Genomic DNA, 11891 nt, shown 5'->3' with positions numbered 1-11891 from the left:
TCTCCACAAAATTTGGGGATTTTTGGAGGTCTGTGGAATTATTGGTGCATTTCTGAAATTGGGTCGAAATGCTGAAAAAGGCTGAAAAACTGTGTCAGTCGACTGCTAAAAGTTGCAGTCGACTGGCTGGAAACAGAAGCATTCTGTTCGCTCGACCAGTAGCGACCAGTCGACTGGTAGTTCTTGCAGTCGACTGATACCAGTCTGAAATTGTTTTCAGCATTGAATTTTGACCAAGTCAACTCATACAGGTGTATGAAATCCATGGGGGATTAATACATGAGTTTAGGGTCAATTGGAATGACAAGTTTTCAACAATTGGGATATTGTTGGAGGACTTTTTGGATGTTAGGCAAAGGGGGAGAAGTAAGGTTTAGTTGGGAAAACCTGAAAGTGCCTTTGTGTAGGGGGAGCCTTGGGATAGGTTCTTAAAAAGCCCGTTGTAAAAATCCTAGCTCAATGGAGAGCTTAGGTAAAGGGGGAGCCTTGGGATAGGTTCTTAAAAAGCCCGTTGTAAAAATCCTAGCTCAATGGAGAGCTTAGGTAAAGGGGGAGCCTTGGGATAGGTCCTTAAAAAGCCCTATGTGGAAAATCCTATCTCAATGGGAGCTTAGGTGTAGGGGGAGCCTTAGGATAGGTTCTTAAAAAGCCCTGTGCATTGTTTCGGCGGTTGCCAAGTGTGTAGCTTTGGCAACGGTGTAAGTCCATGTTGCAACGTAGTCCATTCGGCAGTGTAAGTCCAAGTGTGTAGCCTTGGCAACGTAAGTCCATTCGGCGGTGTAAGTCCAAGTGTGTAGCCTTGGCAACGTAAGTCCATTTGTTTTAGCATGTTTATTTGCTATATGTTTTCCCTAACTTAAACGTATTGCCAAACACCAAAAAGGGGGAGATTGTTGGAGCAATCCCAATGGTCCGCGGGACCATGTGTTTTGGTGTTTGGGCAAAGGGTTTAAGTTAGGTTCACCCTTGTATTTGATATGTGTATTTGAGTTGTGCAGGTTTGCAGGATACACATATGACTCAGGTTGATGGCTTCGGGTCCGGTGAAGGATGGAGCATCCGAGGGACCGTGGACAAGGCAGCGAGGACAAGGGCCGAGGGAAGCGACTTCGAGGCATACGCGAAGGATGGCATTGGGTGCGAGCCGCGGGCTTGAATGCATCCGAGGGACGAGAGCCAAAGGAAGTAGGCTTGAAGGCAAAAGGTCAAAGCCGCAAAGGAAGAATCAAGTGAGTCATAAGGGTGAGGAAGGTGCGAGATTGTACTCGGAGTAAAATCCTAGTTTTAGGGTTTTTGGCGATCAGTAGCGCCATCGTAGTAGTCTGTAGCACCACCGTAGCGATCATGTGATCGCATGTTTTAGCGATCGTGATGCGATCGGCCGATCGCGGCATCGAACACAATGTGTGGAATCGAGCGTTGGGATGTAACGAATTTCCACAGAGGGCGATCGCATGTTTTAGCGATCGGTAGGGGTTTTCAACCCGTGGCCTATAAAACCAAAGCTTGGGAGCTTGGTTTGAGTTGACGAAATAGAGGTGGTTAATCTCTATTAGTAGTCTACTTGTGCCCTAGCGTCAAAAGAGTTCTTGTGAGGGTTGTGGTGAGGTTTCTCCACCCACAAGGAGCTACGTGAGCTAGCCGGAGTTTGCCGGGGAGTAATCCACCGAAGGATCGGGATCGTCCACCTTACGGACAGCCGTGGAGTAGGAGCCCTAATCTCCGAACCACGTTAAACGATCGTGTCAATTGGTTTGCTTGTCTTTCTCATTCTTAGTCTTTAGCTTTCGTATTTGTATTTGTATTGTTTGTATTCCGCTGTGCTAACAAATACGTAGGAAGCGCTTATTTGGGGGTGCCGTCTATCCAACCCCCCTTCAAGCCGGCCGTCCGATCCCCAACAGACCTGACTCAGAAAAGTCCAAGCAGGGAGCTTGGCATGGGAAAAGTCCAAGTATGGAGACTTGGCACGGAGAAGTCCAAGTATGGAAGTTTGGCACATGGGAAGTCGGAGAGGGCTCGGTAGCTCGTTCTCCCGACTGTGGTCAGAGAGGGCTCGGGAGCTCGTTCTCTGGACCGGATGGAAGTCGGAGAGGGCTCGGTAGCTCGTCTCCGAACTGAGGTCAGAGAGGGCTCGGTAGCTCGGTCTCTGGACCGGATGTGGAAAGTCCTGGTGAGTGAAGCCAGGCAGACGAGAAAGTCCTGGTGAGTGAAGCCAGGCAGTTGTGAAAACCCTAGTGAGTGAAGCTAGGTGAAAGTCCTGGTGAGTGAAGCCAGGCAGTGGGAAAGTCCTGGTGAGTGAAGCCAGACAGTTGGAAAGTCCTGGTGAGTGAAGCCGGGCAGATTGGAAATCCTGGTGAGTGAAGGCAGGTGAAAACCCTAGTGAGTGAAGCTAGGTGAAAATCCTGGTGAGTGAAGCCGGGCAAGGGAAAATCCAGATGGATCAAGGGTGATCGGACATCTGGTGTTGAGAAGGTCAAGTAGGTCAAGGGAGTGACCGGATACTTGACACAAAGAGAAAAGTCCAAGTGGGTCAAAGGGATTGACCGGACACTTGGTGTGGAGTCTTAGCAGCAAGAGTCAAAGCATTGCGAAAACCCAGAAGTCCATGACCGGATGTTCGAAGGCTTGGGACTTGGTTTGGGCAAAAACCAAGCTCTGGATCGATCAGTGGATCGATCCAGTGATACACTGGTATCTGGATCGGTCTGGTGACCGATCAGTAACCAAACAGAAGCATTCTGTTGCTTATCTGATCGGTCAGCAGACCGATCAGTGATCGATCAGTAGCATTTCCTGATCGGTCTGCAGACCGATCAGCACACGATCAGAAGGAGAGGGAATGGGCCTGATCGGTCATGGGACCGATCAGGGAAGGACCTCATCGGTCACCATGACCGATCAGGACCCTTGTGGACCGATCAGGATGAAGCCTGATCGGTCCACATCCTAGCCGTTGCGTAGCAACGGCTAGTTTCTGCTGTGTCTTCTTCGCAGGTTATAAAAGGAGTTCAAGTGTTTCTACAGAGCTTCTTCTTCCTCTCTGTTCCTGGTTGCTGCTACTATTACTCTAGAGCTTTGCTGAGCTCTCATTGTGCTGAAGCTTCGGGTGAGCTTTCGTGCTGGTTTTCTAGCGATTCTAGGAGCAGTGAAGCTGCTGCTTCATCAAAAAACTCCGACGAGAAGGCAAGCAATTGTTGTTCACATTTCTGTTAGTCTTGTTCTTCTTGTTCTATTTTGTTGTACTCCTTATTGCTGTTGCAAAGGATTTGTGGTGAGGTTTCTCCACCCATAAGGAGTTTATACATTAGCCGGTTCTCCGGGGTTTCATCCACCAACAAATTGATAGGCTTCGTCCACCTTACGGACACGCCGAGGAGTAGGAGCATCATCTCCGAACCTCGTTACATCGGTTTGTTTGAGGTTTGTCTTTCTCATTTTCGTTTCTATTGTTTATTTCCGCTGCGCTAACCTAATTCGTAGGAAGAAACGAACGATTTGGGGTCGGCTATTCACACCCCCCTCTCTAGCCGCGATCATCGATCCTAACAAGGTCAACTCACCTCGGGTCAACTAGGTCAACCTTGACCACGGGTTGCACCCACAATCTCCCAAGCTTGTATCCTTGTCAAACATCAAGATACAACCATTGTCAAACACAACTCGTCAAACATCAAAACACAACTCGAGTCAAGTCAACTCGAGTCTGGTCAACCAGGTCAACCTTGACCTAAGGTTGCACCAACAGAGGAGGCTTGTGATGCGGTGATAATATAGGGCCTCACCCAGCTGCCACGGCGAGAGGTCAAAGGAGGTCAAAATCAAGACGGTCAACGCTTGGAAGTCATTTGCCGACCGGACGAGCATGCTCCGATCGGGAAGAAAAAGGCCCGATCCGAGATCACCTTTGACTCGGCCATGAGCCGAGCACCCAATGCTCATATAAGAGGACGACAAAGGGAGTAGTATGCAAAAACCGGACCGAGCGGCTCTTCCGCTCCGACTAGCAGCAAACTCAACATCAGCCGAGCACGAGTACAATGGACTTTCGGCCGAGTGGCTATCCCGCTCGGCCCAGCAATAGAGCATGTGGGCAGTGGACTTCCGGCCGAGCAGCTATCCCACTCGGCCCGACAGCAGACAGCACGTGAACAGGGGAGTTCCGGCTGAGTGACTATTCCGCTCGACCAAACAACAGACACAGCAAGCTATCTTTTGATATCCTTTTGGGAGCTAGTGTCGTTAACAGGCGGCATGATCAGACAAAGGATCGTACGGCGGAAGCTTTTACTGTCATTTCAGAAATATGCTCGGTCTATTAAGATACTGTGTCAGGGACACTTTATTGATGAATTTTTTCAAGGAAAACTTAAGGATACATGCCCATCTTGGGAAGCGTGCATGCACGCTACAGGAGCTTTATATAAAAGGGGTCCAAGCATCGGTGGAGGTAGGCAATATTTTATTGTTGCACTACAGTCTTCTTGTTGCTCCGCTCTTTGCTTCTTCTTCTTCGCTGGAAACTGACTTGAGCGTCGGAGGGTCATCGCCGGGGACCCTTTCCCTGGCTCGGCACTAATACTGTCTGTATTGCAGAATTGGAGCGAAGTCCACAGGAGGTCAACGGGAGCGCCACATCCCCAACATCCATCTCATCGACCTTCGGACAGGATCAACACTATTGCATGAATTTAACACACCCTTACCCGATTTATGGGTGGTCTTTTAGCTAAGATTAAATGTAGTATTTGTTTTATAAAATTTACGTGTATTTATGTATTATATTACACACACAACATGTATACACGATCTCTCGATTAAGGTAACGACTTGGGCATGACCAACTCCCATAGTATGACGGGCGATGTGTATAAGATCCAAGAACAAATTCACAATCATATGGTTGACTGGCGATTACTAGCGATTCCGACTTCATGCAAACAAATTACAGCCTGCAATCCGAACTAAGGACTGGTTTTTGAGATTAGCTCACCCTCACAAGATCGCAACCTTTTGTCTCGGCCATTGTAGCACATGTCGCCTAAGGCATAAGGGGCATGATGACTTGACGTCATCCTCACCATCCTCTAGCTTATCACCGAGAGTCTATTCAAGATTCCAAACTTAATAATAGCAACTAAACACGAGGATTGTGTTCATTGCAAGACTTAACCGAACACCTTATAGCACGAGTTGACAACAAACATACATCACCTGTTCCGCATTTCTAAAGACACCCCTCTCTTTCAAGAAGATTCAAAGTACATCAAACCCAAGTAAGATTTTTCACTTTGCATCGAATAATATATATACACAATGTCATTGTCAAATTGCTATGAATACCTGAAAACAAATCAATTGCCCCACAAGAGTTGATACCACCTCCAATCCCTACGCTAGGATAAAATACTCTATATTTTACCATGAAACCAACCATACTAGACCACTTAGAATAAACAATATCACTTTTTACTCCAACAAATTAGTAAAATTGCTAAACTGATGCCAGCTAAAAATAAATAAAAATTAAATAAAACAAAAACAAAAACAAATTATTAACAATGATATGCGATAATTGTTATTTTGCCAATTAAAATGATAAAGAAGATCAATCAAAACACACTTGTAATACTGACTGCAGTGCTGTTGTTTGCATTGGAGCACTATATGAATAATAAACATCTCAATTGCAACAGTTGGAATCCTCTTAAGTAGAAATGATTCATAAGGCAAACAGTATCGTGCTAAACTAATTGAATTTTACTACGAGTAATCAAACTGGGAATGAAATCCTAAAATATACACTATCTCAGATCGTATCGGCTAAACAATCAGCGGGACTCCATGAGTATGTATAAAGGTTTACCATTTAACCTCTCACGACCCTGCACAACAAGTTGCAAACTCTAGTTATAAGATATCGGATTAGATGCTAAATAGCTTTTACATAATCAAATAGCATTTGAAAACCTTTGCGGTACAATCTCAAAAAGGTTCGATAAAGAGAACAGAAAACATTAATGAAGAGATTATGTAGAACAAACCTTGAGTTCTGGAAGTTCAATCACACATGCACATTCAACCACCTCTGCCCCAGCTCGCTCTGCAGGAAGGAAAAGTTGAACAGAGACGATTAGTGGTAAGAAGGGAAAACTCAATGTTCAAACATGAGAAAAATATCATTCACAGACAAGTTCATATGTCAATGGTTGAGCCTGACTGTCTTTTTTCTTTTCTTTAACTTCAAGTAATGAAATTGTATAATGTGTTCCTCTTATCTTAAGAGTAATTTACTTTGGAATGCCTATAAATCACACCGACTCGTTGTTCTTGGTAACTAAGCATGCAACCTATTTCATAAGGATTTTCCATACGTACCAAGTAAACTTATGGCAGCACAGAGAGTTCCACCAGTAGCAATCAAATCATCGACAACTAGAGCACGTTCACCAGGTTGGACTGCCCCAACATGCATTTCAAGGCAATCAGTGCCATACTCGAGTATATAGTTCTCCGAGATCACTTCACCTACACATTGTACAAGGACCCAGCAGTTCAGTAAAAGATGGCATATAAATATAAATTATAAAATTGCAATCTCCAAGTTGAAACTAGAAAATAATGCCCACTTCAGCAATTTTTATCATACATGATACTTTCTCATTGGACTACTATCTTACTATGCCCTTTGGTTGAACAAATGCGTAACGTATCTAATCTATCGATGCAAAGTTAATTTTTAATCTGTGCCAAATTTCTTCCAAGAACCACTTGCTTTGATTTAGTTGGAATTACTAATCTACAAAAATAAAAAATGCATTCTGGATCACTTCTGATTTTGTGGGGAAAGTTGGAGCTTGTAAAAGGAATAGATAATAAATATTGATAAGTTATCGTTTTCTGCAATTCAATCAAACTGTGAAGGATAATTGTGATAACATAATTGGTGGCAATTATAAGTACATCAATATTTCCTTTCTATTCACTTAAGCTACTTAAAAACTCTCTTCCTCTTCTTACTCTCTAAAATTTATATGAATTCCATCCTCTTTTGATGAAATGATTATCTACTATCCTTGTGCAGTAAAAAGAATGGAAGAGTTAGAGTTATATTCTTAGATAGATTCCTACAAACAAGACAAGTTAATAAATTGCTATGAAGCGACTGATGGCACTCGATCCTCATTGTGTTCGTTGTGCCAGGAATGATTTCCACACTGAAGAAAGTTCTACTCACCTATGCATTGTCTGTGGCCTTGCTATAACTACATGGGATATAATGTATCCTTGCTTCAACCATGGTCGACCACATTTTCTGTAAGTTGGCCAATGTTTAAAAGGGTGGCTTTTGGGAGAGGAAACACTCATCCCAGACAGGTTGGTAGGGTGGAGCACCGTACTCCCGGCTTGGCCTTTTCATTGCCAGATTGGACAAGTGTCAAAGCATCATTCTTCTTCAATCCTAAGGCTCAAGTAACAGATATGTGGATTTCTTTCAGCAAGCATTCTTTAGTTTCATCTTCCTCTCTCAATATTGCAGCTATTATTCCTTGAGCTGCATGTTTTCCTATTTGTTGCTTGGTCTCTCTTCTTGCTTGTCAGTGTGTTTTGACATCTGTATCATTTTGGTGTCAATGTATCCTAAAATTATTATTATCTATGCAAACAGGTGAATGTTTATTCTCCCTTACACTGTTCTAATAAAATAAAAAGATAATGAACTGTGTGGCCTCAAATCATCTGTCACACCATAAACCATTCACCAGTCTGTACAATTTCTGTGGGAGATGGAAAGAAAAGGGTCAGGCCATTTTACAAAAAAAAAATGGCCTCAAGCTGATCGATAAAGGTGATGTAGCAAGGAAACAAGATGGCTAATTCCATGCAGTGTACTTATCCAGATTTACTAAATAATTTATTATTCATGCAGGTAAAACAAGCAGTATCGGATGAAGATAAGTCAGATGACTGATGCCGAGATCAACTAGTGTCCATCCATAATCCATGCAAACCCATACATAGTGCATATATTATTATATTGTAGTATACTGGAGCTGTGTAATTCCAACCAAGAGCTACACATCTTCATTTCTCAAATTTCAGAAGATGGGATAAAATGGATATATACAAAGAATATCACAAAATGTGTATCTATTGTGTTCAAAAATGTTTTTACTTTGCATATGTTTGTGAAACGTGAAAGCACCTGGCAACTTTCTTGGCTTTCTTAGAGGAATAAACTTTGCCCCTATAGCTAAAGCAATTGGAGGGCCAAATATCAAGCCTCTAGCCTCGACTCCTGTCATATTAAGAAATATCATATTAACTTTGCTCCAAAAACAGAATCAAGAAGAGATGAAAAATTACATAAGAAACAGATATTATATGGTTGTAGATAATAAAATCCAAGACAGTGCTTCTCAGACTTTGAATAACTAGAAAATGTTTGATCTAATGAAATATACTATAAGATGAAAGTCTGTGGAGCTTTAGCTCAATCAGAAAGTTGCAAGAATCCATTCAAAAATACTCTGCATGACCAAAATTGTCATTGTTATTTCCCTTGAAACACGAAATCATTACAGTTAGACACTAGTTAACCATAACTCAGTGCAACTGCAATCGTCCACGCCTTAATTCCAGATTCAAACTCAGATTCCTTTTTCCTGCCAAGTAATAGAGAAAGAAAATACCAATCAAGTACCGGGTGAACTCTAATAGACTACTAGAGGAAGGAACAAAAAGATATAAGCTGACTGGTGATTAATCCACTTCATTCACAAGAGATGTTACTCCAGCCTGACATTGAAATGAAATCATGAGCAACACATGAAAGTCTTTACACTCTTTACCACTCAGAAGAAATATTTTATAAATATTTACAATACAAAGATGCCTCTTTGTTAGCAACAAACCAAAAAATCTAGGATATAGGTGCTAAATTTCCTGTTCGTCTAACATCCTAATGAAAAAAAGGGAAATATCTTAAAATTGTCATTGCCATATCATCTATTGTCTTTAAAAGTTAATATTATATTTTGGTTGAACAACCTGAAATCTCCAGGAGGATGGACAGCATTTGTTGTATTACAATGTTGCCTCTTACTTTTAGATTTTGTGTTCTTTGATATAAAGAATATGGACTTCTTTATCTCATAATCTGCTCTCCAAGGTCCTTGCATGTCCAGAAATACATTAATAATTGATAGTACATATGTTTAGTAATCACATCAGTACACTTAGCATTTCCAATTGATGTTATCCATAATACGAGCCAAATATACACTAAAGTACTTATCTGGCATAAGAGTCTGGCTAGCAACAATATCAAATCTGGTTTGACCTACTAATTCCTAACACTAAAAAATATAGTTGAGGCGATATCACACCAAAGATAGATTAATATCTTTTTCTTACAAGTACTTTATCATGCTTACCTCCTGTTTTCAGTTTATTATGCAGAAACTGGTGTCTACACTAAAGAAGGGCTAATAATTGAAGGAAATCAGACATTTTTTTAAAGCATATAGTTGAGAAAAAAAAATACACTAATTACTTCAATATAAACTAAAAAAACACTTGATGCACATCATAGTTTGTTGTTTAGATTTTTCCATACGACACTGAGAAAACTATATAGTATGATTTTCAGATAAATATTTTAAAATGATTTGGTCCCTTAAGGATAGAGATAAAACCATCTAATCTAGATGGAACTAAATCTGATAATATCAGCTTATCATGGTAAAACTTGTTCTAAATTTCACTAGGCAAAGCTAGGTGATAGAATTTGTTTTTTCAGCTAAGCAAGAGAAAACTCCACGCAACAACAAGTGGAGCCTAATATGGCATCATCACAACTTCTATTTCCATCCAAAAAGATGTGGCTGCGAGTGTTCTCTTCTTCTAATTTCCATCTTTGGTTGTCCTTCCTATGAATACTCGATCCTGTTGCACACTGTTTCAAATTATAAAGTGTCGCTCACAATTAAGGAACAAAATCAGTCCAAGATGAGCAATGTTTTATTATCTGAGGACAGCAAATGAGAATAACAATTATATTCCCCACATCCAAGGGCTGCAATCTCAAGCATAGAACTCTCCGCAAATGCTGTTGGTTCACAATCATACCTACCAAATCTAAACAGCTAAGGAAAGGAATGGATAACAGAAAAATAGAATATGGAGGTCCATGAAACAGTGGGAAAAGCTTTCACCCGTTTACATCGAAGTGGGGACCGAGGAGCAAGGTCAGCGTGAGTAGAAGCAGGCCTGACTCCACCTCCACAAACCAGCACAGATTCGGCATACAGAAAAGAAACCATGAGCGCGGCAGGGCGTCGTCCGCTGCTCGCTGCTCGCTGCTCGCTGCTCGCTGCTGGTCTACTGTAACATGGCCAGTTTCATGCAGAGCCTAAGTCAAATACAGGCGCCCTACCACTGCCCAAAAGGTGACTCGAGACGCCAAAAAGAAACCATCTTTTTCACCATCGAAATCGATGATCGATTTTTGAAGAAGAAAAGGGAGAAAAGTCTAAAGCAAAAAAAAGGAGGCCCAGAACCGACATTTCTCACGATACTGATGGGCGACGAGCATTAATGCGGAGGGAGGGAGGTAGCCAACAAAGACTAATGCGTCATTAAAAAGCGGAAGAAAAACAGCATTGTGTTGTGTTGGAGGTACTGAGGAGGAAGAACTCACCAGCGACGACGCAGATGTCCCTTCCTGTGTACCGCTCCACGAACAAATCGACCGTGTCCTTGAACGCTTTTGGATCGAGCAACAGCGTGGTGATGTCTTGGAACATAATCCCTAGTTACATATATTAGATTGTAGATGAACTAAGCGGCCATGGAGACACCAAAATACGAAAATTTTAACATCCCAAGCTTCGAAATCTACGACAAAGAAGAACGGAGTGGCAAAAAATCGTAATTTTTCCCACTCGACACCCAAGGAACAAAAAGGGCGAGGATGTCGTACGCTCCGGAAAGTAAAGAAACGAAAAACACGACCTTGAAGGACGGAAAACCCCCGAAACCTCAAACGCGAAAAAGAAAACACAAAGACGGATTCTCAAAGACGCCTCAAACCACCAAGCTGCAAGGAAAGGCGAGACCTTTCTTGGGGAAGTCAGGCACCACGCGGATGCAGGAAACGATGCGCGGAATGCGCGGGTCCTGCTCCTTCTCCTCACGAACCGCCATCTCTCCCATGCAGAACAGCTACCAGCCTCAAGCCTCCCTTCCCTCTCCCTCTCCGGCTCTCCCACTCTCCCAGACCCTCTCGCAGGAAGAGCGCCGAGCGAGCGCGCCTGCGAAGAGAAGCCAAAGGAAGCGAGAAGAGGAGAAGAGAGAACGAGGAACGGATGAAAGAAGGCCAAATAAATAAAAAAAGGCTCCTTGTGCAGTTAATAAGCAGAAGGAATGGGGCTTAAAACTAAAATAAAAATAAAAATTTAAAATACAAAATCAAAATTATTTTTTAAAACAAAAAAATGATGAAAAGAAAAAGAAAATGTATGCTATTCCTCACCCCTGCAAGTCTACAAGAGTCTCTTTCCATGTTTCCCTCTAAATAATTTTCAACTTTTTTTCCTTTTTTATTTTTATTTATTTTAATATATTCATGAAGTTTTTAATACATCTGTGTTTGAGTGACTGGCATACATCACCTGGTTGCCATTAAATGTCAAGTCTAGTTCTCTTCTCGCTGGTTGGTTTTAGGGTTTAGGGGGGTTTAGGGTTTGAGACTCTTCCGGCTCTATTAATCTCTAGTAATGTCATGTCTACTCAATTCATCTCCTCTCTAGGCAACAGCTATATAAGTTATTTATTGACCAATTTTTATTTTCATTTTTAAAGTTACTTTTTAGTTTTAAGAATTACTT

At 42.0% G+C, this 11891-nt stretch overlaps 1 protein-coding gene across 2 annotated transcripts; it reads right to left on the bottom strand.

The window, feature by feature from the left end:
• Positions 1-5599: 5599 nt before the first annotated feature.
• Positions 5600-11402, bottom strand: LOC121992891 (adenine phosphoribosyltransferase 4-like). 2 transcript variants are annotated; one of them, XM_042547513.1, is made up of 6 exons: positions 11121-11401; positions 10703-10813; positions 8207-8299; positions 6379-6528; positions 6045-6103; positions 5600-5885 (listed from the first exon to the last, which is right to left on the bottom strand). In XM_042547513.1, the coding sequence occupies exons 1-6, from the start codon at positions 11215-11217 to the stop codon at positions 5832-5834; spliced, it is 564 nt and encodes a 187-aa protein (XP_042403447.1). In that variant the 5' UTR covers positions 11218-11401; the 3' UTR covers positions 5600-5831. The 2 variants fall into 2 exon arrangements, with proteins under 2 accessions (XP_042403447.1, XP_042403448.1); XM_042547514.1 differs by lacking the exons at positions 5600-5885; positions 6045-6103; positions 6379-6528; positions 8207-8299 and adding exons at positions 9976-10131; positions 10218-10386 and having other exon boundaries at positions 11121-11402.
• Positions 11403-11891: the final 489 nt, after the last annotated feature.

This window comes from Zingiber officinale, chromosome 6B, assembly GCF_018446385.1.
Source record: "Zingiber officinale cultivar Zhangliang chromosome 6B, Zo_v1.1, whole genome shotgun sequence".
Lineage (NCBI taxonomy): Eukaryota > Viridiplantae > Streptophyta > Magnoliopsida > Zingiberales > Zingiberaceae > Zingiber > Zingiber officinale.
The sequence above is the reverse complement of the archived record's forward strand: the minus strand, read 5'-3'. Positions and strand labels throughout refer to the sequence as shown.

What these genes read in the sequence shown, in the direction of transcription:
- LOC121992891 (XM_042547513.1), bottom strand. Translation starts at nt 11,217, where the DNA reads ATGGGAGAGATGGCGGTTCGTGAGGAGAAGGAGCAGGACCCGCGCATT. An exon ending in AAAGCCAAGAAAGTTGCCAG is followed by an intron (nt 6,529 to 8,206) that starts GTGCTTTCACGT and finishes TACAATGTGTAG; the next exon opens with GTGAAGTGATCTCGGAGAAC. An exon ending in TGCTGCCATAAGTTTACTTG is followed by an intron (nt 6,104 to 6,378) that starts GTACGTATGGAA and finishes TCCTTCCTGCAG; the next exon opens with AGCGAGCTGGGGCAGAGGTG.